The 27,756-nt window shown below is 44.1% G+C and overlaps 2 protein-coding genes and 1 long non-coding RNA gene across 9 annotated transcripts in view; 1 reads left to right on the top strand and 2 right to left on the bottom strand.

Moving 5' to 3' along the window:
• The window catches only part of LOC310749660 (tigger transposable element-derived protein 1-like), a 462,962-nt gene that overhangs the window by 283,786 nt on the left and 151,420 nt on the right, over positions 1-27,756 (top strand). The gene's annotated exons all lie outside the window — the stretch shown is intronic.
• Positions 1-27,756, bottom strand: part of MEGF11 (multiple EGF like domains 11) — a 331,350-nt gene that overhangs the window by 209,361 nt on the left and 94,233 nt on the right. For all 7 annotated transcript variants that reach the window (XM_083586294.1, XM_083586295.1, XM_083586293.1 and 4 more), the window contains exon 6: positions 10,641-10,733. In XM_083586294.1, coding sequence (XP_083442420.1) covers positions 10,641-10,733 — 93 coding nt within the window. The remainder of the gene's footprint in view (positions 1-10,640; positions 10,734-27,756) is intronic.
• Positions 1-27,756, bottom strand: part of LOC310749843 — a 313,237-nt gene that overhangs the window by 209,361 nt on the left and 76,120 nt on the right. The window lies entirely within an intron of this gene.

Consider the following 27,756-nt stretch of genomic DNA (forward strand, 5'->3'; position numbering starts at 1 on the left):
TGCAACACTGAATGAACGCAGGGAGAACTTACGGAAGGAACATGTGCACAATTTCACTTGATTTCCCAGGGTGGACAATGAAGTGGGAGACATTGTGCACACGGCAAGTTAAGTGGGTGGTGATGGCTTTGTTTACCTTCTCCAGGAAGAAGTGGGATAGTCCATCGAGGGCTATGCACAAACACTGACTGATGAAGAGCTTGAGAAACCGGTGAAATCATGCACAGACACCAAGGGTGAAGATGGTGTTGTTGATGCTGAGCATGAGGCAGCAAGCTGGAACCTGCAAAAATCTTCTGTGCAATTAAGCACGTGAATGATATGATCCCTCCATGGAACGCAGCCTGAAAAATCACCCATGGGATTACAGACACTTTGAGACCCTACAAAGAAATGTGTGATGAGCTCAAGAGGCAACAGCGGCAGTTGCCAATCACCATGTTTCTTAAGAAGCAACACCTCTGAAGTTGAACCACGACCAAGCTCATCATCTTCATCTGGCTACCGGTCAACCCTACCCCCGCACCCCTTTTTGTGATTTCATTTCCTGAAGCAACATCAAACTCAGAAGAGGAAGACTAAGCAATGCAGCCACCATTTGCTGTTAACTGCTTGTTGTTGTTTTTTTACACTGACCTTTTTACACCTTTTTAAAGCAACCTTCTTAGCTTACTATACATTTCTTTCTTTATCTGCATGCAGTTCATGGGAACCAAACCCTCTGGTAAGTTGAAGGCTTATTGTAAAGAGATTTTTCCCCCTCCTGTCTTGTTTTAAACATATTCATTGTTTTTAATTATCTTACGTACGTATGAATTGCCTTCAGTCTGTGGTTTAGGTAGTGATTAAAAAAATTAACTGTAATCCTCACTATCACATGCAGTTGAAGAGACTGAGAAAGGCAAGCTTCCTGGCTTAGCAAGATTTGAACCCATCTACCCCAATCTGGTGCCCAATCTTTGAACTACAGCCCCCATCAACCCTAGCCCACATGACATGTGGACTAGGGTTCATGGGAGTTGTAGTTCCAAGCATCTGGAAGGCAGCAAGCTGGGGAAGTGCTGCCTTAGTCTAAGAACGCATTCACCACATCACACAGCATTTCACATGTTGCCTGCTGTTAATGAAAGTCACTCTGAAAATCCCCAACCTGCCCCCAAATTGCTCTTCTCTTCCTTTCAGCTGCTCTGCCTGCCTCATAAATGCCACAAACCTAATCATCTTTATTTCTGTGTATGCCCCTTCTCACACAGAGGAGATAAAAGGTGCTCACCCATAAATGGACATGATTGGACCAGGTGAGGAGCAGATTTCTCTGCTGGAAAACAAGACATCACAATCAAACCAGTAAAACCCGGCAGTTTTCTGACAGATTGCTTTTAATGCAGGAGGCTGTTTGCATGCAAGTCTCACCCACTCCACGCTTTACACACATATTCATATCTTAAAACCACTTGCAGCTTTCAAAAAAAATGATGCTGCATTTGACAACAACGAAGATGTAACCAATCTTCCATTGCAAAAATACTGCCATAGTAAACTAAAGGGGAAGGCTTGCTGCAGGTGTGGGGAACCTCTGAGCCTCCAGATGTTGCTGAACTGCAACTCCCAACAGTCCCAGCAAGCATGGCCAATGGCTGGGAAGGATGGAAAATGACGTGCATCAACAACCAGAGAGCTAAAGGTTCCCCATACTTTGTTTACCATCAACATGCTCATCTGGGCTGCTTTGCTCCTCCTTGCCAAAGCATGGGAGAAACAAACCACAATCCCTGGCTTGGCATTGTGCCCAAACCTGATAGCCAAGGTTTGTTCTTGGCTTACTGACCATGGTTTGAGTGAAACAAACCACGGCCCCAGGTTTAGATATAGGATTGGCATATTGATGGTTTTACTTTGTATTAAATTGCAACTGCTTGTGGGTTGGTTTGTTTCTTTGTTTTGTTACAACCCTGAGACCTTATGGTGAAGGATGCGTAAGAAAACTAATGAATAACACTAACAACAACAACAACAACAATTAATGTTGGCTTTCTATCTGGCCTGCTGCTTGCCTCTTGCTCTCTTTTTCTTTTTCACTATCTTGGCAGTGGATAGATCACTGCAGTGTGGCAGAGGAGATAAGAACACAAGAAAAGCTTGCTGGATCAAGCCAATGGCCCATCTAGTCTAGCATCCTGTTCTCACAGTCACCAAACAGGTGAGGAAACTTGCAAGCAGGACCTGGGCATTTCCCACCATTTCCAGAAACTGATATTCCGAAGTGTTACCTCTTTCTCGCCATTTTTCTACACTAAAAAGATCATTGAGAGCTGCAGTCCTAAAGATCTGGAGGTATCCAGGTTGGGGAAGACTGTTTTTCAAGCATACAACTACAAGTTCAATCCATGACACCTCCAAATAGGACTCTTGTTAGAAACCCTGGAATGTTGCTACCAGTCAGTGCAGAGAATACAGAACTTGATGGACCAGAACTTGATGAATCTGACTTGCTGTGTTCCTCAAACCCATTCCAAAGGCCTCTGTTACCTGTCAAGAGTTTGATGAGCCAAATCATCTTTGACTCAGATCATAGCTTCTGGGGGAGTAAACAGCACAACCTCAAGCAAATGCTTCTAATCAATGAACATAAAACTTTATTCAGTGAGGAGTAAGAATAGCTGCACATGACTCCACCTTATGCCCCCATCCTCTAAAATATACTGAGCCCTAAATTAGAGGTGTATGAAAACCTCCCATTCAAATGTTCTATTAGCCTATCATTTCCAGACTGGATAAGGCAGGCATAGGCAAACTCAGCCCTCCAGATGTTTTGTGACTACAACTCCCATCATCCCTGACCACTGGTCCTGTTAGCTAGGGATGATGGGAGTTGTAGTCCCAAAACATCTGGAGGGCTGAGTTTGCCTATGCCTGGGATAAGGCTAGAGCAAATGATCGAGCAAATGTTTCAGGTTGGTTCTAAGTGACCAAGATCTGTGCCATATGTTAACTCCCCCCCCCCCCGCATGGAAAATACATGTGTGTAGGAACAAGCCACATGCGGCCTTCTGTAAAACCATCTTCCAGCTGTGCTTCTCATTCATGAAAATCTCCAAGTGTTCAAGCACCCAGCTGCTCAAGGAATATACCTTCAAAGGAATCTTGCTGAGACATTACACTTGCCTGTTATGACCTTGGCTATTTTCTTTCTTGACAGAGATAAAGATGAAATAGGTTCCTCTTCTAATGACAGTTTGTCCTGAGAAGTGTGATGAAAACTACACTATCTGTGCAGATTACTGACCAACCTGTCACCGTGGCTGGTACTATAATTCTTTGTACACACTCTCTAGCCTCCCCCTCTCTCAGATGAAAAATTATTGTGGGTGCTTTCTCCTCCTCTTCCTCCCACAGCAACAACAAGCGAGAGTATCGCTAAATTAAAGATCTTGGTACGAAAACTAGGTTTGCAGCCCAAGGGGAATAAGAACATAATAACATAAAAAGAGCTTGCTGGACCAGGTCAATGGCCCATCTAGTCCAGCATCCTGTCCTCACAGTGGCTGAACAGTTGCCTCTGGGAAACCAGCAAGCAGGATTTGAGCACAAGCGCACTCGCCCCTCCTGTGGTTTCCTGTGGATACAGGTCAACCAGCTGGAAAATTTACTTTGCTTTTCATGTATCACCTTCAGAGTTTAGATTTTTTTTTTAATCACCCTTTCCCTTTTGCAAAAGGCTGCAGATATCAGGACTATGTCTTACAGTGAAGTGCCCCCAATGTCAAGAGTTGCCAGCAATCTCAAAATTAGGTCTAGGTAATTACAGTGCTTTGACAATGGACTGTTTCTTCAAAAATTCAATGAAAAAGTTACATATGAAAAAGGAAATTAGGTCTAGGTCAGAGTTGTGGTCCTTAAGCACTACCAAAGGCTTTTTTGGAAATGTTCCTTTAAGGTGTGGAATCTGATCTGGAATACAGTGGTACCTTGGGTTACATACGCTTCAGGTTACATACACTTCAGGTTACAGACTCTGCTAACCCAGAAATAGTGCTTCAGGTTAAGAACTTTGCTCCAGGATAAGAACAGAAATCGGGCTCCAGCGGTGCGGCGGCCCCATTAGCTAAAGTGGTGCTTCAGGTTAAGAACAGTTTCAGGTTAAGAACGGACCTCTGGAACGAATTAAGTACTTAACCTGAGGTGCCACTGTATAGCTTAGAGCCACACAAACACTCTGAAGAGACCAATTTTGAAACAACAAACAAACAACAGCCTTTTATGCAGTTTTTCAAGTTAGCTTAAATAATGTAATTTCCCCTAGTGTTTATTTTTGTTATTTAGTTGATTTATGACCCACCCTTCACTAGAAGGCCCCAGGGCCGGTGACTGCAATTTCAAAATACAGAATTAAATGCAGTTCAAAAGAAGTAACAGTCACAATAATAGGGTGAGCCCTAAAAGTATATATCTCAAGGAACCTGAAGGAGTGTCTCCACCCCCATCGTTCAGCCTGGACACTGAGGTCCACCACTGAGGGACTATTCCCTCAAGAAGTGAAGTTGTGGGGAACCAGGCAGAAGGCCTTTTCAGTAGCAATGCCCACCCTGTGGAACGCCCTCCCATCAGATGTCAAGGAGACAAATAACTACACAACTTTTAGAAGACATCTGAAGGCAGCCCTGTATCAGGAAGTTTTTAATGTTTCGTGTTTTATTATGTTTTTATATGTGATGTAAGTCGCCCAGAGTGGCTGGGGCAACCCAGCCAGATGTGTGGGGTATAAATAATAAAATGTTGTTGTAGTAGTAGTAAAGAGGAGCATCTTCAGCACATGACAGAACTATATAATGAAGGTGGCAGATAGATGTCTGTGGGGAGGGAATTTCACACCGTTGGGGCTGCCACAGTGAATACCCTTTCCAGAGCCATCACCACTCCAAAACTTCTGAGGGGGGTGGAACTGTCAAAAGGGCCCCCTCAACTGATCTTAACACTTGGGAGGATCTGTAGGGAAGGAAGTGCTCTCTCAGATATTTGGGGTCTAAATCATTTTAGGGCTTTAAGCACTAAGGTGAAACAGAGGCGGTGTGGGTTGTAGACTAGCTAGGGAAAGTCTCAGAGGGCTGTATTTGGTGCCCATGTCTGATGTCCTCCCTCTGATGTCCTCCCTCTGAAATGATGTGGATCATTTCAAATGTGACAGCGCAGCTTTCCACATACCAAAGGCCACTCTTGTGTATGAAGGACATTTGCTGAAGAGTACTCTAATGCCATGCTTATGTACTTGTCGTACTGAACACTGATCAATCTGGATGTCCGCCACTCATAGCCACGAGGGCCTCTGCTTAAAGCCAGGTATATCCCCAACGGCTTTGCGCTGCTCCACAGGAAGCCCCAAACCAGCCTGCTGCTGCTGTTTGAAGTTAATTGCTTTGAAATCATCGAGCAGGTGAGCAGGAAAGGTTTGCACTGAGCATTTGCCACTTTTCTTCTGCATCTGAACAACCAAAGCTCAGGTTGAATGAATTAAAATGTCACCAGGGTGGAGGGGGGTGAGACTTAAAAGCCATTTAAAAAAAAGAGAGAGGGAGGGCTGGAAACTTCTTACTGGCTAGATATGATTCCCCTTTAACATTATTAAGACCTTGGAAACAATTCATTTCAACAGTTGTCTTTGTTATATATAAAACAGATGAACCTCGCCACTTCTGTTTTTCATTGGTATGGTAATCAAGCCTCTATATATTACTGATTTCTGATATGAAATCAAAGCAAGGCCTGGAGGCACAGGCAGCTGCCTGCCAGCCAGCATACAATGTAGGCAAGACGCCATGCCGAGTCAAATATGGCACAGACTCCCTTTCCCTATTGATAAACTGTCTCTAAAAGTCACTTCAACCTTGACAAGCACCAAACTCTTTAATGAGATTTATGGTCCATCATAAGGGCTACAAGAGACCAGCAGTTTGGAGGACGGGATTGTGGATCGTTCGTCTTCAACAAGTAGGCCATGCCCCAAACGTTGGTGGTATGAGGGCACCACCACCAGTTTATGAGGGATGGGCAATGTCCCAGTGGCTTGCATGCAGAAGGTGCCAGGTGCACTCCCCAATGGCATCTCCAGGTGGGGCTGGGGGATACCCCTGCCTGAAACCCTGGAGAGCTGCTGCCTGTCAGGGTTGACAATACTGAGCTCAATAGACCCATGGTCTGGTTCAGAACAAGGCAGCTTTCTATGTTGCCATGTTTGGAGTTTGGTGTTTAGAGGAGAAAGTCAGAAAGGAAGGGGGGTGGATAAAAACTCTGATGCAGATGGGGAAAGAGCTCAGAAGAGTGGCACAGAAACATAGGAAGTTGCCAGGAAGGATCAAGGCAGAACAGGCCACGGCTCTGACAGGCAGCAGCTCTTCAGGGTTTCAGGCAGGAGGCATTCCCAGCCCTATCTGGAGATGCCAGGAATTGAACCCAAAACCTCCTGGATGCAAAGCAGATGCTCTACCACTGAGCTAACCCCATCCCTAGATTGTGGAAGCCAGAATCTGCGTTAGACAGATGGTGCTGCGGGGATGGGGGTGGGGGAATGCCTGCTATCGTCCAAAACATCTGGTACCAGATTGGGGAGGAGGAAACTGTTCTAAGGCTCACAACCCAAGTTCTCCAGAATTCACCAGTGGGCTATGAAGACATCCAAATCTCCAAGACTAACAAATGCAGTAATTATATTTAATGAAAAGAGTACACTGAGATATCAAGGCTAATCCTGGGGTAACGTTTGCAAAGGCTACCAGAGAATAGTTAATTTAGGAGTTGGCTAACATCCCTCTCCCTACAGCCTCCAAAAAAACCCTCTTGCAAATGAAATATGCTGGATCTTTGCCCAGTGAGCGGAAATAAAAGTTATGAATAATGCTTCCTTCTCCATCATTGTCAGTGCTTTAATATTCCTAATTATTTTTAAAAGCTGGAATATTTAATGTAAAGAGGGTTCCACTTTAAAGAGAGAAATCCCCTTCCCAAATTAGTGGCCTTTTGTGATTCACATAATGGTATTTGTCCAAAGCCCTGTACGGATATTCAGTGTGGACTGCATTTTTCAGTATGCAGATTATGCAAATGTGGACATACATCTTTGTGGGTTCATGGAGGGAACAGGGACTGCTGCCACCATCACAATCCATCATCACCACCACCCTGAGCTCCTTCAAGGGGAAGGAGGGATGGGATAGAGATTCAAGAAATGATAAAATAATAAACAACAAGCGTAAAGAGGAACAATGCAGAATGTCTGCACAAGGGTGCAAATACCTATATAGAGGCTGGAACCTTATCCATGCCTTGTCTTTGTTACACCAACTGGAGTTTTTACGGCTCTGCCATTGCCCCACCCTGCCATTTGCCCCCAAACCATACGTATTACAGAAGTATGCATTGTGTCTGTGGGCAAAAAAAAGAGGAAAAGAAGATGATAAAAAGACTAATCCAGAATAATATGACTTCTGGGCAATATTTCACAATCATTTTTACCAAGGGCTTTTAAAAAGCTTTTCTATTAATAGCCACTCAGTATTTCATCCAGACTTGCTAGCTCTTATCAGCCTGCCTTCTGAGGAAAAGATTCCCCTGTCTTAAGACAAGGGAATTTAACATCCTTAAGTGGAACCGTACACCACTTATTGGCAGCTGTGAGTGCCCATGCCTAGAGCGGGTATGGTGTGGCTCAGGGGTAAAGCACCTGCTTTGCACGCAGGAGGTCCCAGGTTCAATCCCTGGCACTTCCAGTTCAACTAGTTTTTGTCCACTTCAGAGCAGTCTCTATTGGGTGTGATCCACACTCAGTTCTGGCCACTCACTGGGAGCCTGTGCTAGGAAATCCCTTGCCTGGGCAATTAGGCAACCCATTCCTCATGCACACCCTCTTTTGCTTCCTGTTCAAACAAGGCGTTCCACCTGCTCTTTGAGTTCCCCCAAACACATCCCTTTCTTTCCTCAGGATCAGTGTAACCCTTTAGGAATTCTCTGGATGTAGCCATAAACTACACTCTCACTCTTCAACTACTGTAATCCCATCCTCCTTAACCAACACTTTCAGCTACCCATATAGCCGTATGGACTTGGGAGGGGAGAGAAAATGCTTCTTGTTAGTCAATGTGCTTCCATAATCCTTCAAACCCAAATCTGTGATGCAGAAGAGGGAGTGTTCCAGCCTTCCAACAGAAAGAACCAAAATACCATTCCATCATCATCTTCATCTCCACAGATGTTTGTTGAAATGTCCAATCGATACCAAGAATAGAAGGGAGGCCGCCCACTCAGTTAACTACAATATGTTTATTGGACAGAGCTCTATTATTTACCCATCTGTTCCAGCAGAGTTAACAAGATTATTACCATTATTTGGAGAAATAGATGTGTCACCTTATATTGCGTAACTCTGATGTTTACTTTCAAGTACACGTTCTAGAATGAGTCTGCCAAGCCAGCAAATGGGGTAATTTGCCAAATTAGCAGAAGATCAGACAAATTTGGCCTTCTTTTGTCAGTTGGGATGCAGGTGCACAGAAGTTATCCTTCCGAGAGGATAAAGCCATAACGAGTTTTGCTGATATTAACTGCCCCAGTTCCCCCGAGCAAAACAGATAAACGTCCAAAGCTATAGCACCAAAAATGTATTTGAAAAACCTTAACTATATGCCCCATTTGACTGTTCCTTTAAAGATTAAAGAGAATGGTTCTAAAGCACCTTTTACTCTTGTTTCATAGACAAGCTTCCTGAGAACAATGTTGTGGTTGTTTTTTTTTTAGAAAGTGGGCTCCTAAAGTGGTAGAGCAGAACAAGGGGAGAGCGTAACCTTGCTGTGACTTGAGTTTCTTATGTAAAACACAATAACCAGTACGTGAGCTGCACGATGATGGAGCTCAGCGGTGACTCAGCACTTGTTTCGTATGCAGGAAGCCCCAAGTTCAGTCCCTGGGGTCACCACTTAAAGAGACTTCAAACTGCAGAGACAGAGGGAGACCTTGGGGAGCCACTGCCAGTCTAGAAATGGAGAGGAAGATGGACAGTGATCCATCCATAGAATAGGACCTATTCTCAACACTACCGGTTATTAGAATTCTGGTAGAGATATCTATCTATCTATCTATCTATCTATCTATCTATCTATCATCTATCTATCTATCACCATCTATCTATCCATGTTGTGCTAGGTGGCTCTTCATCTGACCCAGCAAGAAATTCCTTAGCTTATTATGTTATTCAGAGCATACCCTCTTTAAAGAAATTAATGCCTTAAGACATTAGTTATGCCTCAATGTTAATCATCCTCATTATAAGGGCATCTTATTAGTAATCAAATAATTAAATACCATGTTCTTCATGAACAAAATGATGCCCTAACAAACAAAAAAAATTAAACGCACAAATCATAAAACAAGTATACTCAGCTGTTTCATAAAACTTAATGTACACCAGGGGACCACAGAAGTTCAGATATGCTAGGATCAAAAAAAATGTTAGGCTGTGCAATGTTGAAGTCCCTGGCAGTAAATGACAATGGACTAGGCCAACCTTCCCACGAAGGCCATCATGGCTGGAGCTGATGGGGCACTGTGGCCCCAAATATCCAGAGAGCACCAGGCAGGTCAAAGGCTGAACTGGGAGGGGCCAAGAGTCTACCTGTATATTTAGGAGGCCCAGCACAAAAACGAGGCAAATTCAAATAGGTACTGGGGCACAAGTGCCCTGAGAGATCCCACTACTAACTCCTGCTAACATTACTAAATAATAATATTTATTTATTTAAAAAAATGAACTTTGGGTTTGCCTCTAAGGTCCTAGAAATTGTCCTTGAGGATGAAAGCATCAGTGGCATCCATAGTCCTACATACACATACACACACCGCTCTGGAATGACTCAACTTTCAAGGCTTTTGGGGTGTGGGCCAAATCCAATATGATATCCAGAAGCCATTAGATGCTATAGTGCTAGGAGACAGGGTGGGGAAGATAATGCTAATTAAAAACTCAGAGTAGGCATCAGGAGTGGGAGGCAGTCCCATAGGACAGATGTTTGCCATGGGTCACCTGAGCCCTGGGACCAGACCCAGTGCAAGTCATGGCTTTGTTTGCAACGGTTAAAAAGAAGGAGGAAAGAGCAAGATAGCATGAAGCCAGGAGGAGAGGGAAGCTCTGCAAAGCTTACCAGTAACGATGACATAGACGTCAAACCAGAAAGGGTCTGCAGCACTTGCACAACCACGTTCCGTTCAGCAACCACCACAGCTTTTATCTCTGGGTGCCAAGGCGGGTGGGTGGAGAGAAGAATCACATTCCCCCCCCCCCATATAGCAGAAAGAGCCCAGTAATGGGGAAATGGAATAACCTCCCTACAGAAGTTCAACCTCAACGGAAGATGCTTATATGCTTGGACAGCGAGCAACAAATGAGTCATAGTGCATTCATGACATTATCAAAACAAACTGACCAAAATAAATAAATAAATAACAGGATAAAAACAGTAACAGATTTGCTGCTTCGTTTGCATTGTTCTCATCTCAGGATAGACAAATGAAACCAAAAGATTTGCCATAAGGCACTGTCCTCTTGGGATGTCTATGTAGAAAGGCTATGGAGAATCAATGCTGTTTTTTCTACTCACCGCTGGAACAATCTGGGCCCCCCCATCCAGGTTCACAATGACACGTGTCGGGAGAAACACACCTTCCATGGACACATTCTTCTGTGCAGAGAGCTGGAAACAGGGAAGAAAATCATATATTTGTTATGTTGCAATGTAAGGGGAGCAGGGGTATGATTTGTGTAGATTACCAGCAGAGATTTTTGTACTTGTCTGCATCCTTAAGGGTTTTATAACGTATGGCAATATATTTTTCACACACACACACAAAAACAATGAACCCAAACCATCTGGGCTGAGCCTCCACAGGGCACTGAACAGGCCTTGAATGAGGACTTCACCATCTCACCTGGCTCTGCTCAAGAGCTATTAAGGCATAATGGTTTGTTCGGATGTAATGCTAAACCATGGTTTAGTGTTACCAGAATGAGCCTTAGCCCCTCCTTACAGCTGCACTGGAAGAGGGGGGAGGGTGCGTAAGTCTGAGGCTCCCCTGCAGCTTGTTCCAGCAATATAAGACAATGGTTTAGTGTTATGTCCGAACTAGGCTATTCACTGGATTCAGATACAGCAGGGAGAGGTCAAACCTTGCAGGATCTGAAAGATAGATGTTGCTTTGATCAAGATATAAGCTCAGAGTTAACCAGACGATGTGGCATTCACACAATCAGAAGACCTGATCTCTGTGAGGATCCTGATGCAGATTTAGAGAGCATTAACCCTCCCCCTGCTGCCGCCATACCAATCCAGGCTGGAAGTTCCAACCTACTATTTACATTGGAGGGGTATCTTTGTGCCACTGGAAGCTTTCCCCTCCTAGTGTAATTGTGGGTGCAAGGAGACTGGGATGAATCAGAATTACAGTCTGGGGGAGAATTAAAGGGTTAAAGCCACAAACACCCCCACCATCACTACCAGGATCCCAGTCTGAATCTGGGGGCCCACGTCTGACGTTTGAAAAAGAAAGTAATTCACAAAATTGCTAAATGTGTGAACAATATTTTGTTACTTTGGTGCAACAAAAACAGCAAATCAGTATTGTATTGTATTGTATTGTATTGTATTGTATTGTATTCAACCAAATTTGTAAGATATCAGAAAATAAGACATTTGTTACAGTGTCATTCCCACCTCCTCCTGATTGGAGAGCTATACTAAAAAGAGTACACACACACACACACACACACACACACACACAATGTTATCCAATAGTCAGTTTTAATGGCTGGATTTTACAGTGCAGCATCAGACTGTAATTAGCAGCCAGACACCCTGTTGCCACAACTCTACTGAGCACTTAAAAATCCAAGTCTTACATTGTGCTTTTCCTTAGCATTTAAAGAGCTTTGCAGACTTTATCTCAATAATCCTTAAAATATCTCTTGCACAGAAACCTGGGCATTAAAAAAGAAACCTAAGAATATGGGAAGTTGCCTTATACAGACTCAGGCCATTGGTCCATGTAGCTCAGTAATGACTGCACTGACTGGCAGCAGCTCTATAACCAGTCTATCAGTCCAACCCAGACATTCTGCATGCAGAGTAGATGTTCTACCATTGAGTCCCATCCCTTCCTACAGCACAAGCCAGTGGTAGACAAGAATTGGACCCAAGCAATTATGAAGAGGAATCTGAATTCTGAAAAGTCCTGACTTTACCCGATAATCTTGAGTGGCCTCAATTATTCTCGCTGCAAAATGGAAATAGAAAGACTTACTAGGCAGAGTTCGGAAGACAAATGAGCTAGAGGGTTTGAAAGATGCTTTGCACCTCTGAAGAGAAGAAGTTTTGATTAACTGCCTACACTGAAAATGGCAGCTTTGGGTTCAATACATCAAATCTACCCTCCCACTTGAAAATTGAGTTGCAGTTACTGCAAGTTTCTATATCTGTCCCATGAATTAGTATTTTTTGGTGGGGTGGGAGAGAGAGAAAGAGAGAAAAGAATGTGTCCTGCTGTAATCTTTAGCATTTAATTAATTTTTCATTCTATTAACATTCCACATAATAGGATAGTGGTCCCCACGGCACTCTTCCTAATGTACTTTTGCAAACGATCTCGCCATTTAATGGAACTATAAAAATTACTTGTACCAAAAGGTCAAACTAAAATAAAGATGAGCCTGCGCTCTTAGGCACTGCCCTATTCTGCATACTGCCAGAGACCCCAGGGGTAAAGAAAACTCTCTCTTGCAAGCAAGCAAGCAAAGGTAACATCGTTTTCACCACCCAGGGCAACAGCCAGTCCTTCTTGTGAGCAGACTGTTCCACCACTTTTGCATCTCTCCCCCACCCTGCCCCATCATGACGGACCATTTCACAAGAACAATCCAGCACCTCATTGATTAGTTTATTATTAGCATTCTTGGCATGAGTAGAAGATTAGTATGGAGTTGGATTCAGCCTGGTAATAAAACGACCTACATCAAAGCCCTGCCAAAACAGCCAACTTGGTTGCAAATGCGTTTAGCATGAGATATTGGGCCGCGTTCAAGGTCATGCGGCAATCATTCCTCAGCATGGAATTTAAAAAGAAACGAGGGTGGGGGGGAGGAAGCCTACAGATGGGAGCTGGGAAAACAGATCCACTCGATGTTTATTGCTTCTTGCCTTTTTTAATTGCAGTCGCCAGTTTGGCTCCAGCTCAAGCCACAGTGAAACATGCCGGCGGACTAAATCCAACTCTTAACACATCTTAATCTCCAACCCTCCAAACCCTGGTGCCAATTTTCAAATCCAAAGATTGCTAAAGCAACTGCTCAGGAACAGGGTTTTCTGCAGGCCTGCATGAGTAGCTAAACGCTTTGCATATAGAAGGTCAAAGGTCCGATCCCCAGCAACTTGAGGCAGGGGTGTCTGGAATTCTGGGGAGCCACTGCTAGACAATACAGACAATGCTGGGTGCTTGATACGATTTGGTGGAAAGCAGCTTTCAGTGTTCAGGAGAAACATCCATAGCTAAGAGCACCTGATTTGTATGCAGAAGGTTCCAGGTTCAATCCCCAGGTTCTCCAGGTAGGGCATGGAGAGGCTCCCTGCCTAATACCCCAGATAGCTGCTGCCAGTCAGTGAGCTAGATGGACTTGCTTTAAGGCAACTTCTTAAGGGGGGGCAGCCACAGTGGTGGCATCATTACTAAGCATTTATATGGAGCTTTAAAGTGCTTCAAATATGACTATTATTTATCTATTACACAACCATTCACCCAAAGGTCCCAGGATGGGTTACAGCAGGCATCGCCAAACTTGGCCCTCCAGCTGTTTTGGGACTACAGTTCCCACCATCCCTGACCACTAGTCCTGTTAGCTAGGGATGATGGGATTTGTAGTCCCAAAACAGCTGGAGGGCCAAGTTTGGGGATGCCTGGGTTACAGCATTAAGGCACAATATTAAAAGCAGTTTAAAACAACTCTTATGTACATATACATACAGCTGCATAATATAATCATAGTAATAATACTTAGCACGGGTGCAGAACTTTTAAATGTGAAAGTACACGTTGGGGAAAAGACTCCTGCATTGCAGGGGGTTCAGCTACATGACCCTTGTGGTCTCTTCCAAAGGTACAATTCTATGCGTCTATGAGTGGGCTGTCAAAAAGACACAGAGTTCCAATTATGAAAGGAAAGAGTGGGGAATCGAATACAGACATAAAGAGTGAAGGAACCACACACTCCAACTCCCTCATGTGCAGAGCTACAACGCCTTGCTAATGACACAGTAAATGAGATATGCAAATAGCGCAACTTTTGGATGTGAGCACAGCCAGGGTTCTAAGCCACTGGCTTAAAGAAGCAAAGAAAGGGAAAAAATGATGCCATTCCAGCAAAAAAGCAAATCCCCTCCCTCTTCCGCAGGGAGACAGGCTCAATCAATCCTGCTAAATCAATAAAGTTAATACAATAACATTCCCCTTTATTATTCCCAGCGTTTAATATCCGCCAAGAGATGGCCAACTTACTGGCCACATGGCCCTAAACTGCCATTAGTACACTTAGCGATGAATTACGAACGTCTTCAATGGGATAATGTAGTTAACATACCTGCTGAATCAGCACAGCACGTGACTCAAGAATCCATGTGCTTAAACCTTTTCCTCTGTTCTGTTCTTTCCCTGCAGTTCACCAATATTATCATTTATAAAGTTTTTCAGTCATTTCACTTCCTTTTGGAAGCAAGGCCTCATTCCATATCCTGTGTGTGCATGCGTGTGCCAAGAGGCCATAAACTCCGCATTTTGGCAGAGTCCTTTGCAACAACTCACCTAACTTTACTCTCCTCCTTCCAAACCATGAGAACAGAACAGGAAATTATTATTTTTTAAAGGATTCATCCACATATGGAGCTGGTGCTGGTGTAGGAAGTGGTGGGCAAAGCATTTGGCCCAAGTTTGCATTTTGATACCAAATTTGTACTTCCTGAACCAAAACACAAAATTTCTGTGAAATTTACATTTCTCCAACCAATGAATGTGCACCTTGTTGAAAAGTGCACCAAAAAAGAAGTGTTTATTAGCATGCAAAAATGAATTATGTCAGGGGAAATAGCTTGCAAAAGTGCATATAGTAGACAAAGTTGTGTATATATTGCAAGAAATATGCACACAAATTATTATGGATGAAATGTGGCTGAAAATGAGTACAAGCTTAAATGCAGACTTTAAAAAGAATTGCAAGTATTTGCAGAGACGGCGCAAACTGAACTTAAAATTCAAAAAGATAAAACTGAAAGAAAGCAATATTGACATACTCTTCCCTCTTCCTACCCCATCCTGATGTCCTCTATATGCTTTAGACTACAACTACTAGCGTAGTGGAATTTCAGAACAATACTCACAGCCACGGCCCCTTCTAAGATTACACAATCATGATATTATTAAACAATGATAATAATTAGAGATATATTGCAATGGTCAATGCAGATCTCCACGTGCTGCCTTTCAGCTAGAAGAACTATTATTTGGGCCCATATATAGGCAAATAATTTGGGGTGTTCCAGTACCTTCCCTTTGAAGTGGCTTAATTTGCCTTTTGCTTGAAGTTCCATTGTACGTAACAAAACTTGCACACCATTCTCTTGAATCGGAAGCACCTTGCATTTTCATTATTCCAAAATGCTTAGCTTTGGGGCATACAGAACAATTCACCCTTAATGTTCTTCCTATGTGCCTTCTCCAGATTGACCCTAGGAGCTAACCCTTAATGACTGACTCACCTTCAGTCAGAACTGCGTGCCGGAGCCAGGCCCTGTGACCAGCAGGGCTTCGCAGGACTGGGGCTTTCCTAAGTTTGTTCTGAAGAGGCAAGGCATGGCCACACAGGTGAGGCCGATTGGTAACTCACAGCACCTGGTGGCAAGAGCTGGGAAGGGATACAAGGTCAGCATTTCCCTTTGGCTCTTTGCCACAGCAACAAGCTTCCTGCATTTGGTTTCTTGACTCCTTGCTTCCTGATCCTCGGATCCTTGGCTTCTTGACTCCTGGCTCTCTGACCCTCAGATCCTTGACTTCTGGACTCCTGGCCTTCAGACTCTGTTCCTGCTCCCACCCCGTCATCTTGCCCCCGGTCCCGACGTCCTCAGCCGGGACTTCGACCACCCATAAACTGGACCGTAACACCTCCTTTCACTGGGACTGGTTCTACTCAGAACAAAGGGTGAGAAGACTACGTCTCAGTGGCTAAAAAGCTCATCTTTCATGCTGACTGGGAGGCACTAGGGATGCTAGGGAGAGTGACTCTGCTGGGGCCCTGCTGCAAAATTAGTAACCAGTCTTTGTCCGCCCCCTAAAGCCTCAGAACCCTGAACCACTATAACTCTGACTGCAATTCTAATCAGCCCCAGCCAGCACAGCTGCCCTACACATAGCCACATCAAGTAGACTATTGGAGGACCTCAAGGGTAGTCACCTACCTCTGAGCTCTGGTGCTTCCCCACTGTCTATCCACAATGAACTATAAGCACTCTGGACATGGCCTGTATCACTCCTCTGGATGAGCAGAGCACAGATCAGCATGCTGTTGGGTTTCTGTAAATGATAAAGGAGTCTCTCATCTCACACAATATGTTGGTGCCCACCATTCTGCACCTCCCTCCTGAATAGAAGAGCCGTAGCTCAGGGGCAGAGCACCTACTAGACATGCAGAAGGGTCAACCCTGAGCATCTCCAGGTAGGGCTGGGAAAAGACTCCTGTTGGAAAACCTGGAGAGCTGATGCCAGTCAATATTGAGCTAGATGGACCAATGTTCTGACTCAGTTCAAGCAGCCTCCTGTGTTCCTAGTACTTAGGATAAGATCACAGGAAGAAACTGTCCAGCCCTGAGATCCTCAGCTTCCTTGCATCCTTCTTTCTCATAGGCATCATAGATTCAAAATATGGAAGACATCCAAAAGAAATCAGGCATATTTAACACATAGCAACGCTCTCAGAACTCACAGAGTTATGTTCCAGATGGGAGACGAAAGAGGCATTGCTCTTATCAAGTACAGAGAGGGCCATACGGAACCCTTCACCTGGTGTGGGCAGCTGTTGCAAGCAAATTTTAACAGGAGCTATTTTTAAATGCACATCCTTAGTTTTGGCTCCCAAGAAGGTGCCAATACGTTTTCTCTTGGCCATAATGCATCACTGGGACAACACAGAGACTGTTTAGCAGCCCAGAGCTGGCTTGATTTAAAAAGGCGATAAGTGGAATGAAGTGGGGCCTTGCCAAAATAAAGTGGGCTATTAAGCAAATGAGAGATTATAACACAGACCACTTAAGAGCCTTCTCTTTCAGTCCTAGGAAGACATGTGGCCCTGAGACCTTTGCACCAGCCAGTGAGATGTTTTGCAGGATAAAGAAAAAGGCCACACCTCAAAAGTAAAGCAAGCGCCACAAAACCCTGCACCATACATTGGATGCATGGGAGTCTTATCATAATTTGTTGACATAGCCCTAGACACCCAAACATCTGGAGGGCCCCAGCTTTGGAAAGCCTGCAACATGCATGCCTTGTGACCAGACCTCGTTCCACAACAGATTATTTAGCTGGGAAACGGCCCCATTTACTCTCCGGAAGTTTAAATCGCAAGAACAATCCTCCACTCAGTTCTCTGCAACTGCTGAAGCTCCAGACAAGCTCCAAAAGACTCAATTAACATCTGGGAGTTTAATTAGGTTGTGACCAATGAGCCAGCTTTGCCGTCGTAGGCTTTTATTTATCGGGATTCTTCAAAGGCACTTCCAGCCCTCTTGTTGCGATATTGATTCATTTTCATTTCTGTTAAAAACTGGATGGTGGGGAGGGGAGAGGAACAGCTTTGAGCAGCTGCCCCTCTGGAATCAATGAGGGAATGTTTGGGGGTGATTTGTTCTTTTTCAGCCTCCCTGAAGTTCAGGGCTATTGTATGGCTGGTGAAAGCGGGTGGAGAACAAGGGGACAGGTTTAAAGAGGGGCACAGCTGGTAGGGAATACAAAAGGACAAAGTGGGAAAGATGGTATCTCAAAATTTGACCGTGCACATCGAGCCTTTTTTTTTTTAAAGGTCATCTTGATTTAGGCAGCTCCTGTGTTTTCTTTTTCTTTTTGTTAAGAGAGGATGACAAAGAAGTTTGCCGGAACAGAAAAAGCAGAAATAAATCTATTGAGGTTGAGAGAGATGGACAGAGGGAAAGGGGTGCTGGGCGGGAGGAAGAACCCCACCTTTAATTGTAAGCATGTGTTTTATTTCTCACAGTGTCATTTCTGCTTCACGTGACCTTATTGATCTCCGCGATGTCAACATGGTTGCCCCAGACTAGCAATGCAGACTAGCAATGAAGCCTGCAGGATCTTTTGGGGAAACAAGGGGGGCGGGAACAGACCCTGAGCACACAGAATGAAAGAAAGCAGAACCTATACAGAGCAGAGACACAGAGCCTTTTTTGTCCACCTTTAGCACCAAACTGCAGGATCAGGAGCATCCTTAAAGTTACAGGAGCTTGACTCTGATGTAACAGGGATGGGGAACCTGAGACACACACCCCTCCCAGTGCCAGATTTACGTATAAGCTAAACAAGCTATAGCTTAGGGTGGGTCCCCAAAAATTTTAAAGGGAAAAAAACTGGATGTACATTTCCAAAATATAAGATAAAAAAACAAAAACCTACATACAGCAACAGTGTTTTGTGTTGTGTAGGCTCCTATGATGTAAGTAATGGGCCCTGCCTGCTAGCTTGCTCCCTAAAATGTCACTGGTTTGCTCATTTCTATATATAGGGTGCCTACATTCTGCATGGACTGGTTACATGGCAACATGTGCAAATGGCTTTAGATACCTATTAGGTCTATAAATTACCATATAGCATATATCCAACACAAAAACAGCGGCAATTTGTTGTTGACAAAGGACAGCTGGACATATAAAGGGCCCCATTACCTTCAGCAGCTTAGGGCCTCATCAAACCTAAATGCAGCCCTGCTGTGTCCCCCCCCGCCCCCTGCCCCCCGTTCAGTTGGACTCCAACTCAAATCAGGCCAACCTAGGGTGGCGACAGCTGTAGTCTAGCAACATTTGGAAGGACAAACATTCCCTGCCTTTATAGTTTTAAAAATGCCGACACCAGCATGTCAACACTCCCTCTCCCAAAAGGCTCCCAGAGCAGCTTCCAATGACAGCTCCTGCCCTTAGGATTACAATTTGAAAGACACAACACAAAAGCAAAAGGGATTGGGAAGAAAGGGGGAGGGGAGAGCAAACCCCAGCTATCTGTTCTCAGTTACAAATAGTTCTTTCTAGCAAGGAGGGTCCAGGATATCTTAAGGACCACTTGATCCCTCATAAAGGTAAAGGGACCCCTGACCATTAGGTCCAGTCGTGGCCGACTCTGGGGTTGCGGCGCTCATCTCGCTTTACTGGCCGAGGGAGTCAGTGTACAGCTTCCGGGTCATGTGGCCAGCATGACAAAGCCGCTTCTGGCAAACCAGAGCAGTGCACGGAAACGCTGTTTACCTTCCCGCCGGAGCGGTACCTATTTATCTACTTGCACTTTGACGTGCTTTCGAACTGCTAGGTTGGCAGGAGCTGGGACCGAGCAACGAGAGCTCACCCCGTCATGGGATTATACATGCCCAATTAATGGGAGTCTCTGTTGGCAGTCCCTCATGGCTCAGATGCACTGCTCATAACTACCAGAAGCCATGCATTCAGTGCAGTGGTCCCAAGCCTGTGAACTGAGACTAGACAGGTACACTCTTTGCTGAACTTCAGGTACATGGCTCAGGTTTTCTTGTTCCAGCAAGCATTTTAAGGTAGTGTTTGGTTTACTTGTATGTTTTTTTATTGTCCCATTTTCTGTGGACCGCTTTTATGTACATGACTTAGAAATGCAAACAATTAAGCAATAAAGAATTGTTTTAAACAGTATGGCTGTACTGGAGTAGACAGTTCCATTCCACTGACTAAGCCTGATGGGAATTTTAGTTCAAAACACCCAAAGGACACCAAGTTGAATAAAGCAAGCACACACAATACTGAACAATTTCAGATTTGGTGTGTGGCAGTCTCCCACATCCCCATGTTCTTAGATCTGTGAGTCTTCAGTCTGCCTTAGCCTTGAAATCGTTTTGCGCATCTGCCTAAGCAGTCCAGGAATTTTATTATTATTATTATTTTGCATGTGTGGAATGCTTCCAAATAATGAAATGTCTTGTTTCTGTTAATTTAAATAGCAGTGCTGAGAAGACACGAGTGCTGATTGACACACCCAGATGCATTCTGCACAAAGGCAACTGATGCAAACTTTTAATGGGCACTTCTCCAGGAGGTTTAAAAAAAGACATTACACAGTGAAACGTGTTTAAATTGCTAAAATGCTGGAAGTTTTTAACGTTCCCCTTACGATCAAAGATGTGTGGTGGTTATTTTTTTTGCCCCTTTCCCAAATGTTTTCTAACAGGATTGTGGGGTGGAAATAAGATACAGAAAATTCAGAAAACGCTGAGCTGGCATTTCTCACATCCAGGCAGTTTTTACACTGATCAGGGAAGGCTCAGCCTTATTTCACTTTCCAAATCAGAAGATAGCTTGACCGTCCTGTTGCTGTATTATACCAACCTATTCCCCAAACAGAAAGAAAATTAAATTTGTGCAGATGGTGGGAGGCTTGTGGAATGGTTATTTCGACAGTCCAGCTGTTTAACAATTAGGCCATATGGCTTCATTGAGAGAGCCTCCCGGTGGGATTTTTTAAAACCCAAATAATGCATTACTTACGCCACCTTGTCTACTTCAGGTAGCGAAGAGTGAGGTGTAAATGCACTACAGCAATGCTGACTGGCAATGCAGAGGACCATGGAAGGTATTTGACAGGGTCCCAGACCGGAAACATGTGTGGGGGGGTGCTTAGGAAATTCAACAATGGAAGCAGGATCTGTAAACCATTGCAATTTAAAATATGGTACTCCTCTCTGTTCAGGGTTCCAGACAGTCACCTGTGCCGTGTTCCAAGCACCACCTTGCTTTTCTACATTTGAAATTTATTACTAAGAATAATAGAATCATAGAATTGTAGAGCTGGAAGGGACCACAGGGGTCATCTAGTCCAACCCCTTGCAATGCAGGAATCTTGTTGCCCAAACGTGGGGCCTGAACCCACGACCCTAAGATTATGAGTCTCGTGCTCTGCTGACTGAGCCTATCCCTACCAACATCTATTATTATTATTATTATTATTATTATTATTATTATTATTATTATTACTACTACTACTACTACTACTACTACTACTACACTTTATTACCATCCCCTCATCCTAAGGTCCCAGGGTGGGTTACAACAATTAAAACACAATATTATGCATTATTAAAAACAGTTTAAAACAATTTAAAACTACAAAAATAAAGTGGATCCTAAAAATATATATCTCAAGAGTCAAAAGTCAGAGAGAAAAGGTGTGTCTTCAGTATTTGCCGAAAGCAGAATAATGAAGGTGCCTCCCCACCCACCCTGCTTCTCTCTTTGTGTATGCTTTTTAATGAATTCTATGTGTTTTTGTGTGAATGTGTTCACACAAAAGTGCATTTTTACTTACTTATGCTGATGTTTTAAAATATGTCATAAGTCGCTTGGAGACCTTTGTCTGACACATGACTAATAAGTCTAATAAATATATTATTATTATTATTATTATTATTATTATTATTATTATTATTATTAGTCCACTACCTCCTTTAATTTTGCAGAAGTTATTTCCTACCAAGCCATCCCCTCCTCTTTTGGTGCCTAGATCATTGCCACTCCTGTTGTCCAACACAAACTCAGCTACCAGTTCTCTGCAGACGCTTTATATAAACCTGATAGGGTGCAAAGATTGAAAAGGACAGGATTAACAAAGGCTTGGTCCTCAGAACAAAAAGAGATCCATTTAGTAAATTGGAGGCTCTTTCCTCCCTTTTTCTTTCTTCTTTACAAAAAAAGAAGAAGGAGATCTTCAATTAGTGTCTCTGCTCAGAGGGCAACACAGGACAAAAGAGCTCCAGGATGTGGGTTTTTTTTAAGCATCAAGGAAGAAATCAAAAAGCTACCCTGAGCTCTAATCTAGTCTAAATAATTTTAAAAGCCTTTAAAAAGAGGACAATTGTTGTGTATTGGAGGCGGAGAATGGGGGGGGGGAGGAGATTTTTCTGCAATTTATGCATTTGCTTTGCCAAAAGGCTTACCTTTGCAAACTGAATACACTAAATCATGTTTGTGTGCAAATTAATGGCCTGTGGTGTGTGGTTTGTTTTCAAATACAACTCTGGATAACTTCACAGGGAAGGACTGCGGCTTAGTGGCACAGCATCTAATCTGCTTGTAGGAAGTTCAATCCCTGACATCTCCACGTAGGGCTGGTAAAGACCCCAGTTTGAAGCTCTGGAGAGCAGCTGCCAGTCAGTGTGTGGACAGTGATGAGATAGATGGAACAGTATAAGGCAGTTTGCTGTGTTACTAGAGAAAGCATAATCATGGGGAGCTGGAGAACAGGAGGAGAGACATAGTGTCGGAACTCCGCTCGGCCAAGCCGATAGGGCCTCATCTTCCTCCGAGCCGAGCCTATGAAATCGCCTCCAATGTGTTTAATGACCTTAGCCTTTGATAAGGCCTCAAGCACATTCTATCCAGCAGGGTTCCCAGCACAGGGAAGAGACGAGAGGTTTGGCCACATTGTAAAGAGTTTTCTTTCTAAACTACGCAGAACAGAAAAGACATCCTCTCTCTATGAAAGCAGAGAGCAACTGAACAAAGGAACAAAGGAAACAGGAAACCACTAACGTCACATCCAGTCTCCCTTTCCCGTGAGACTCCAATAGTATGGAATCCCAGGAATGTAAACAGAGTCCTGTGACTCCACGCAGCAGCTGCACAGTGAGAAACAGAAACTAACACATAGCTCATTCTTTCCAGAAAACAGGGTCCCTCCTGAGCAGCCAGCATTGTTCAGAGGGATGTATATGGTTACATGAGCAAAGCAGCCTCGGCCCAGTATACCTGAAGGAGCGTCTCCACACTGAGGTCCAGCTCCAAGGGCTTTCTGGTGGTTCCCTCACTCCGAGAAGTGAAGTTACAGGGAACCAGACAGAGGGCCTTCTTGGTAGTGGCACCTGCCCTGTGGAACGCCCTCCCATCAGATGTCCAGAAGATAAAGAACTACACAACTTTTAGAAGACATCTGAAGGTAACCCTGTATCGGGAAGATTCTAATGTTTGACATTTTATTATGTTTTTATATGTGCCAGAAGCTGCCCACAGAGGCTGGGGAAACCCAGCCAGAAGGGAGGGTATAATTAATAAAATTATCATCACCATCATAGCAAGGGTTCCAGTATTCTGCATTTGCAGAACTAAGTGACATCTAGGGTTACCACCCATGGTGGCATCAGGATGTGGAAAAACTAACCTACTCTAGACCCTGCCAGGCTCACCTGCACGGGCTCTGCCACCTGTCATAGGCTGATGGTAGATCAGGCTCTACAGGTATGCTCTCTGGATGATTTGCAAGAGATCAGTGAGGATTCCTGACACCTAATTCTTTTACACCAGCAACGAAGTCCATCCACACCAGACATTTAAAGCTCAAGAAGAGCCTGCAGGGTCAGTCTAGTGGCCCATCTACTCCATCATCCTGTTCTCACAACGGTCAATGAGATGCTCCAACGGGAAACCTGTGAGCAGGATCTGAACCGAAGAGCACTGTGTCCTCCTGTGGTTTCCAGCAACTGGTGTTCAGAAGCATTGCTGCCTCCAGCTGTGGAGACAGAATACAGTATAGCCATTATGGCTCATAACCTTTAAAGCACTATGATACCACCTTAACAGTCGTGAGTTCCTCCAAAGAATCCTGGGGACTGTAGTTTGTAATGGGTGCTGGAAGATGTTAGGAGACCTCCTATAGGAGTTCATGTGAAAAGAGAAGCTATGAAATGAGGGCATTTTGGTGTTGTATGGTCTCTATATATTTTTATTATATATTTATTTATATCCTGCCTTTTACCCTCAAGGGACTCAAGGCAACTTGCATATAAAACAGGAAGAGCTAAAACATGAAGAAGAAGAAGAAGAAGAAGAAGAAGAAGAAGAAGAAGAAGAAGAAGAAGAAGAAGAAACAGGCACCAGGCACCAGGCACCAGGCACCAGGCACCAGGCACCAGGCACCAGGCACCAGGCAGAGGACCTTCTTGGTAGTGGCGCCAGCCCTGTGGAACGCCCTCCCAACAGATGTCAAGGAAATAAACAACTATCTGACTTTTAGAAGACATCTGAAGGCAGCACTGTTTCGGGAAGTTTTAAATGTTTGAAGTTTTATTCACCCAGAGTGGTGGTGGTGGTGGTGTTGTTGTTGGAAGAAGAAGAAGAAGAAGAAGAAGAAGAAGAAGAAGAAGAAGAAGAAGAAGAAGAAGAAAGTAATCATTAAGAAAAATAATTCAACAATTGAAGATCCCTCTCAGATCTTTTGAAACATACAAATAATTACAACAAATACAGCACAGCACCACCCCTTTCATTAAAAGCAGTCAGGTCTCAAAAGCCTCTAGAATAAGCTTTATAAATAAAAATACTGCACTGCATAGTCTCCCCAAAGACACATGCCTCTATGCGGCGAGGCTGCATTATCAATATGTAACTCTTACTTACAAAATGTCCCTTCACGGAAACTATTTTATTATGCTGTCTGCAAAACTGTACTGAGCCTGCTGTTTATTTTATTTTATTCTAACTGCCACAGTTGTGGCGGTTTTGTTTCTTTAGTCTTTGTATGCTGTTTCTGAAAACTCACTACACACATCATTATTTATTTTTAAGCTGTTCCTTTGTTAATCATTTCCGCAATCAAAATTCCACTACCCATCTCTGAATTGCTATTACTGTAATGTGGAGGAGGGGCACAGAGAGGCAGGTGTGGTGTGGTTGCCTGACTCCCCAGCACCAACAGTAGTTTCAAGAGGCCATTAAAATCATATCACCATGGAATTGTAGAGTCGGAAGGAACCCCAAAGAACTTCTAGCCCAGGCATCCCCAACCTTTCGCCCTCCAGATGTTTTGGACTACAATTCCCATCATCCCTGACCACTGGTCCTGTTAGCTAGGGCTCATGGGAGTTGTAGGCCAAAACATCTGGAGAGCTGCAGGTTGGGGATGCCTGCTCTAGCCCTACTTCCTGCACTGTCCCCCATCCCATTTGAAACCATACTGGACCCTGCTTAGTTTGCAAATGTGCCGGCAGCTTTATTGCTGAACCACTCACATGGGGTGGAAGCGATGTGGAAAGCTTAAGTCTCCATCCCATTTACCTACTACAGCCTAATTCAACTCCTGCCAGTGACAGATTTTGGTCTTTCAAATTTCAATGGCGCCCTGTGCAAGCCCAAAATTTGACACACTCACACTCACACGTCTCTGGCCTTCTGTTCTGCTCAATTCACTAGGTCATAGTTGAGATGCCCTGCACCCCTTAGGTTCAGCGCCCAGTACGGTGGAACCGGTTGTGCTGCCCTAAATTCACCTCTGCCCATACTCAGCCCCAATAGCTACTGCTAAGCCAAGAAAGGTGTTAGCAGAGCCTACCATGCAGCCCACTATGTCACATTTAATTGGTTATTACAGACATCCATAAGCAGAGATGAATCCATGACCCTTTTATCTTACTGTATCCAAGGAGCACAATAATCAATACTTTCTAGAGGGATAATCAATAAGCATCTCTCACAGAACTATGGTCCCTAAGGTCCCCTGGAGGGAGAGGTTGTCTAATACCCACCTCTGTTGCATACCCAACTCAGAGGCTCAATGGCCAGCAAGCAATATTCCCCTGCAGCCCTTGTCTTCCCAGTGAAATCATAAGGACTAGCTGCTCACCAAATTAGTCAGTGCCTTCCTCCAAAGGATAGATTGTCCTGCCAAACAGCATCAGTCTTCACAGACATCCAAATACCTAAGTGCCCAATTATCAAATGCGTGGCAGCAAAGATCAACTCAAGCATTCGTCCAAAACATGAATCCTTAATTCCGGATATTCTCTGACATGCAAACTGGAATTGTTAAAGAGCGAAAAGTCAGCCAAAATAATTCATCCCCACCCCCCACCCTGCTTCGACTATTTGGTCGATAGTGTGAGTGACAAAGCTGCGATTTCATGCTTGGTGATTACTTGAGATCTCCCATTCAAGAGACAAAAGGGGGGATATCAAACTTCTTTAGTTCCTAGTTTCACATCTCTTGTGTCCGAGCTACCAAAGCACTTTCATTCACTGAACTCCTTTCACCTCTAGCCACCAACTTCCATCCATCATGTCGTAGTAAAATGAGATTGATGGTCTCCATGTAATGGGGAGGTGGGGGGGAGAGCACTCATCCATAATGGAAGAGCCCTGTCCCAGGAAAAGAACCTCCAGCACGGCCACAGGCACGGCTAAAATACAGCCAAGCCCAACAGGAGCAAAGGAATGTGGGGTGGTTGCAAAGAGGTTGTAGCATTCGGCTATGATCTCAAAAGCGTTGCTTTTAAATCTTTCAGGACTTCACACCAGGCAGCATGTCCTCCAGCCCAGTCAGGTAAGAGGGTGTGTGTGTGTTTGTGTGTGTGTGTGTGTGTCTATGTCTGCCAATGGGGATGGAACCTAATCGACAAGAACGAAAAGCTCAAAAGCAATACAGGGAAAAATACACGCTGTAGCCAAGAGCAACCAGACACAGAATGTGCTTAAAGTGAAATAAAAACTTAGACCTTCCCACCATCCCAGCACCATGCTGTGAAGGAAGATAGAATTTAAAACATGTGAGCAATGCCTGGCAAAATTCTAAAAGCCAGAGGGTTATCCAAGAATTTCCAGAAGTCCGAACAGTAGGGCTTCAATCACTTACAAAACACTCACCCCACCCACTCAGTTACTTCCAAAATCTAGAATTAACTGTATTTTAAAGAAATATTATGTAGGTTTGCAGACAGAGAGACAAGGTTCCACTCTCTATCTCTCAGAAAGAACACCAGGGCAAGCAGGGAAGGCAACAACCTGGCCTCTTCCATCAACCAGAGAAGGTCAGCTGTCAGAGATAGCATGCCCCTGAATGCCAGTCGCTGGGAAACACAGGTGGGAAGAATGCTATTGCACGCTAGCTGTGCTTATGGATTTCCCACTGGGGCATCAGGTTGGCCATTGTGAGAACAGGATGCTGAACTAGGTGGGCCATTCTCCTGGTCCGGCAGGCTCTTCTTAGCTGCTCCAGTGCTTGCTTTCCTTTCCCCTCCCCATTCGTTTTTCCTTTCGTATCCTGTCTATTAGATAATGGGCCTGCCGACAGGGACTGTCTTATATGTACAGCCCTTAGGAAATATTAGGCACTTTATAAGCGTTGAATAATAATCTTTTTCCCCACCCGGGCCAGAATATACAGCCTTCACTATAAAGAACAGTCACAGAAGCCTGCCTTTTGTAGAGCACAGATGAAAAAAGGGGTAAGATTAGGAGACCGCAGCAAGGAATCCTGACTTTGTGCTACCAGAAAAAAAACTATGAATAGAGATAATTTTTATTATTATAAAGAAACAGCAGCTTGGTCCTCAGTCATCCAAATGTGTTGCACTTAATTAGAAAGCCATCTTTAAAAAACCCAAAAAAACTTTTACAAGAAAGCAAG

The sequence above is a fragment of the Podarcis filfolensis genome (assembly GCF_964270895.1).
Source record: "Podarcis filfolensis genome assembly, chromosome: 14".
Classification (NCBI taxonomy): Eukaryota; Metazoa; Chordata; class Lepidosauria; order Squamata; family Lacertidae; genus Podarcis; species Podarcis filfolensis.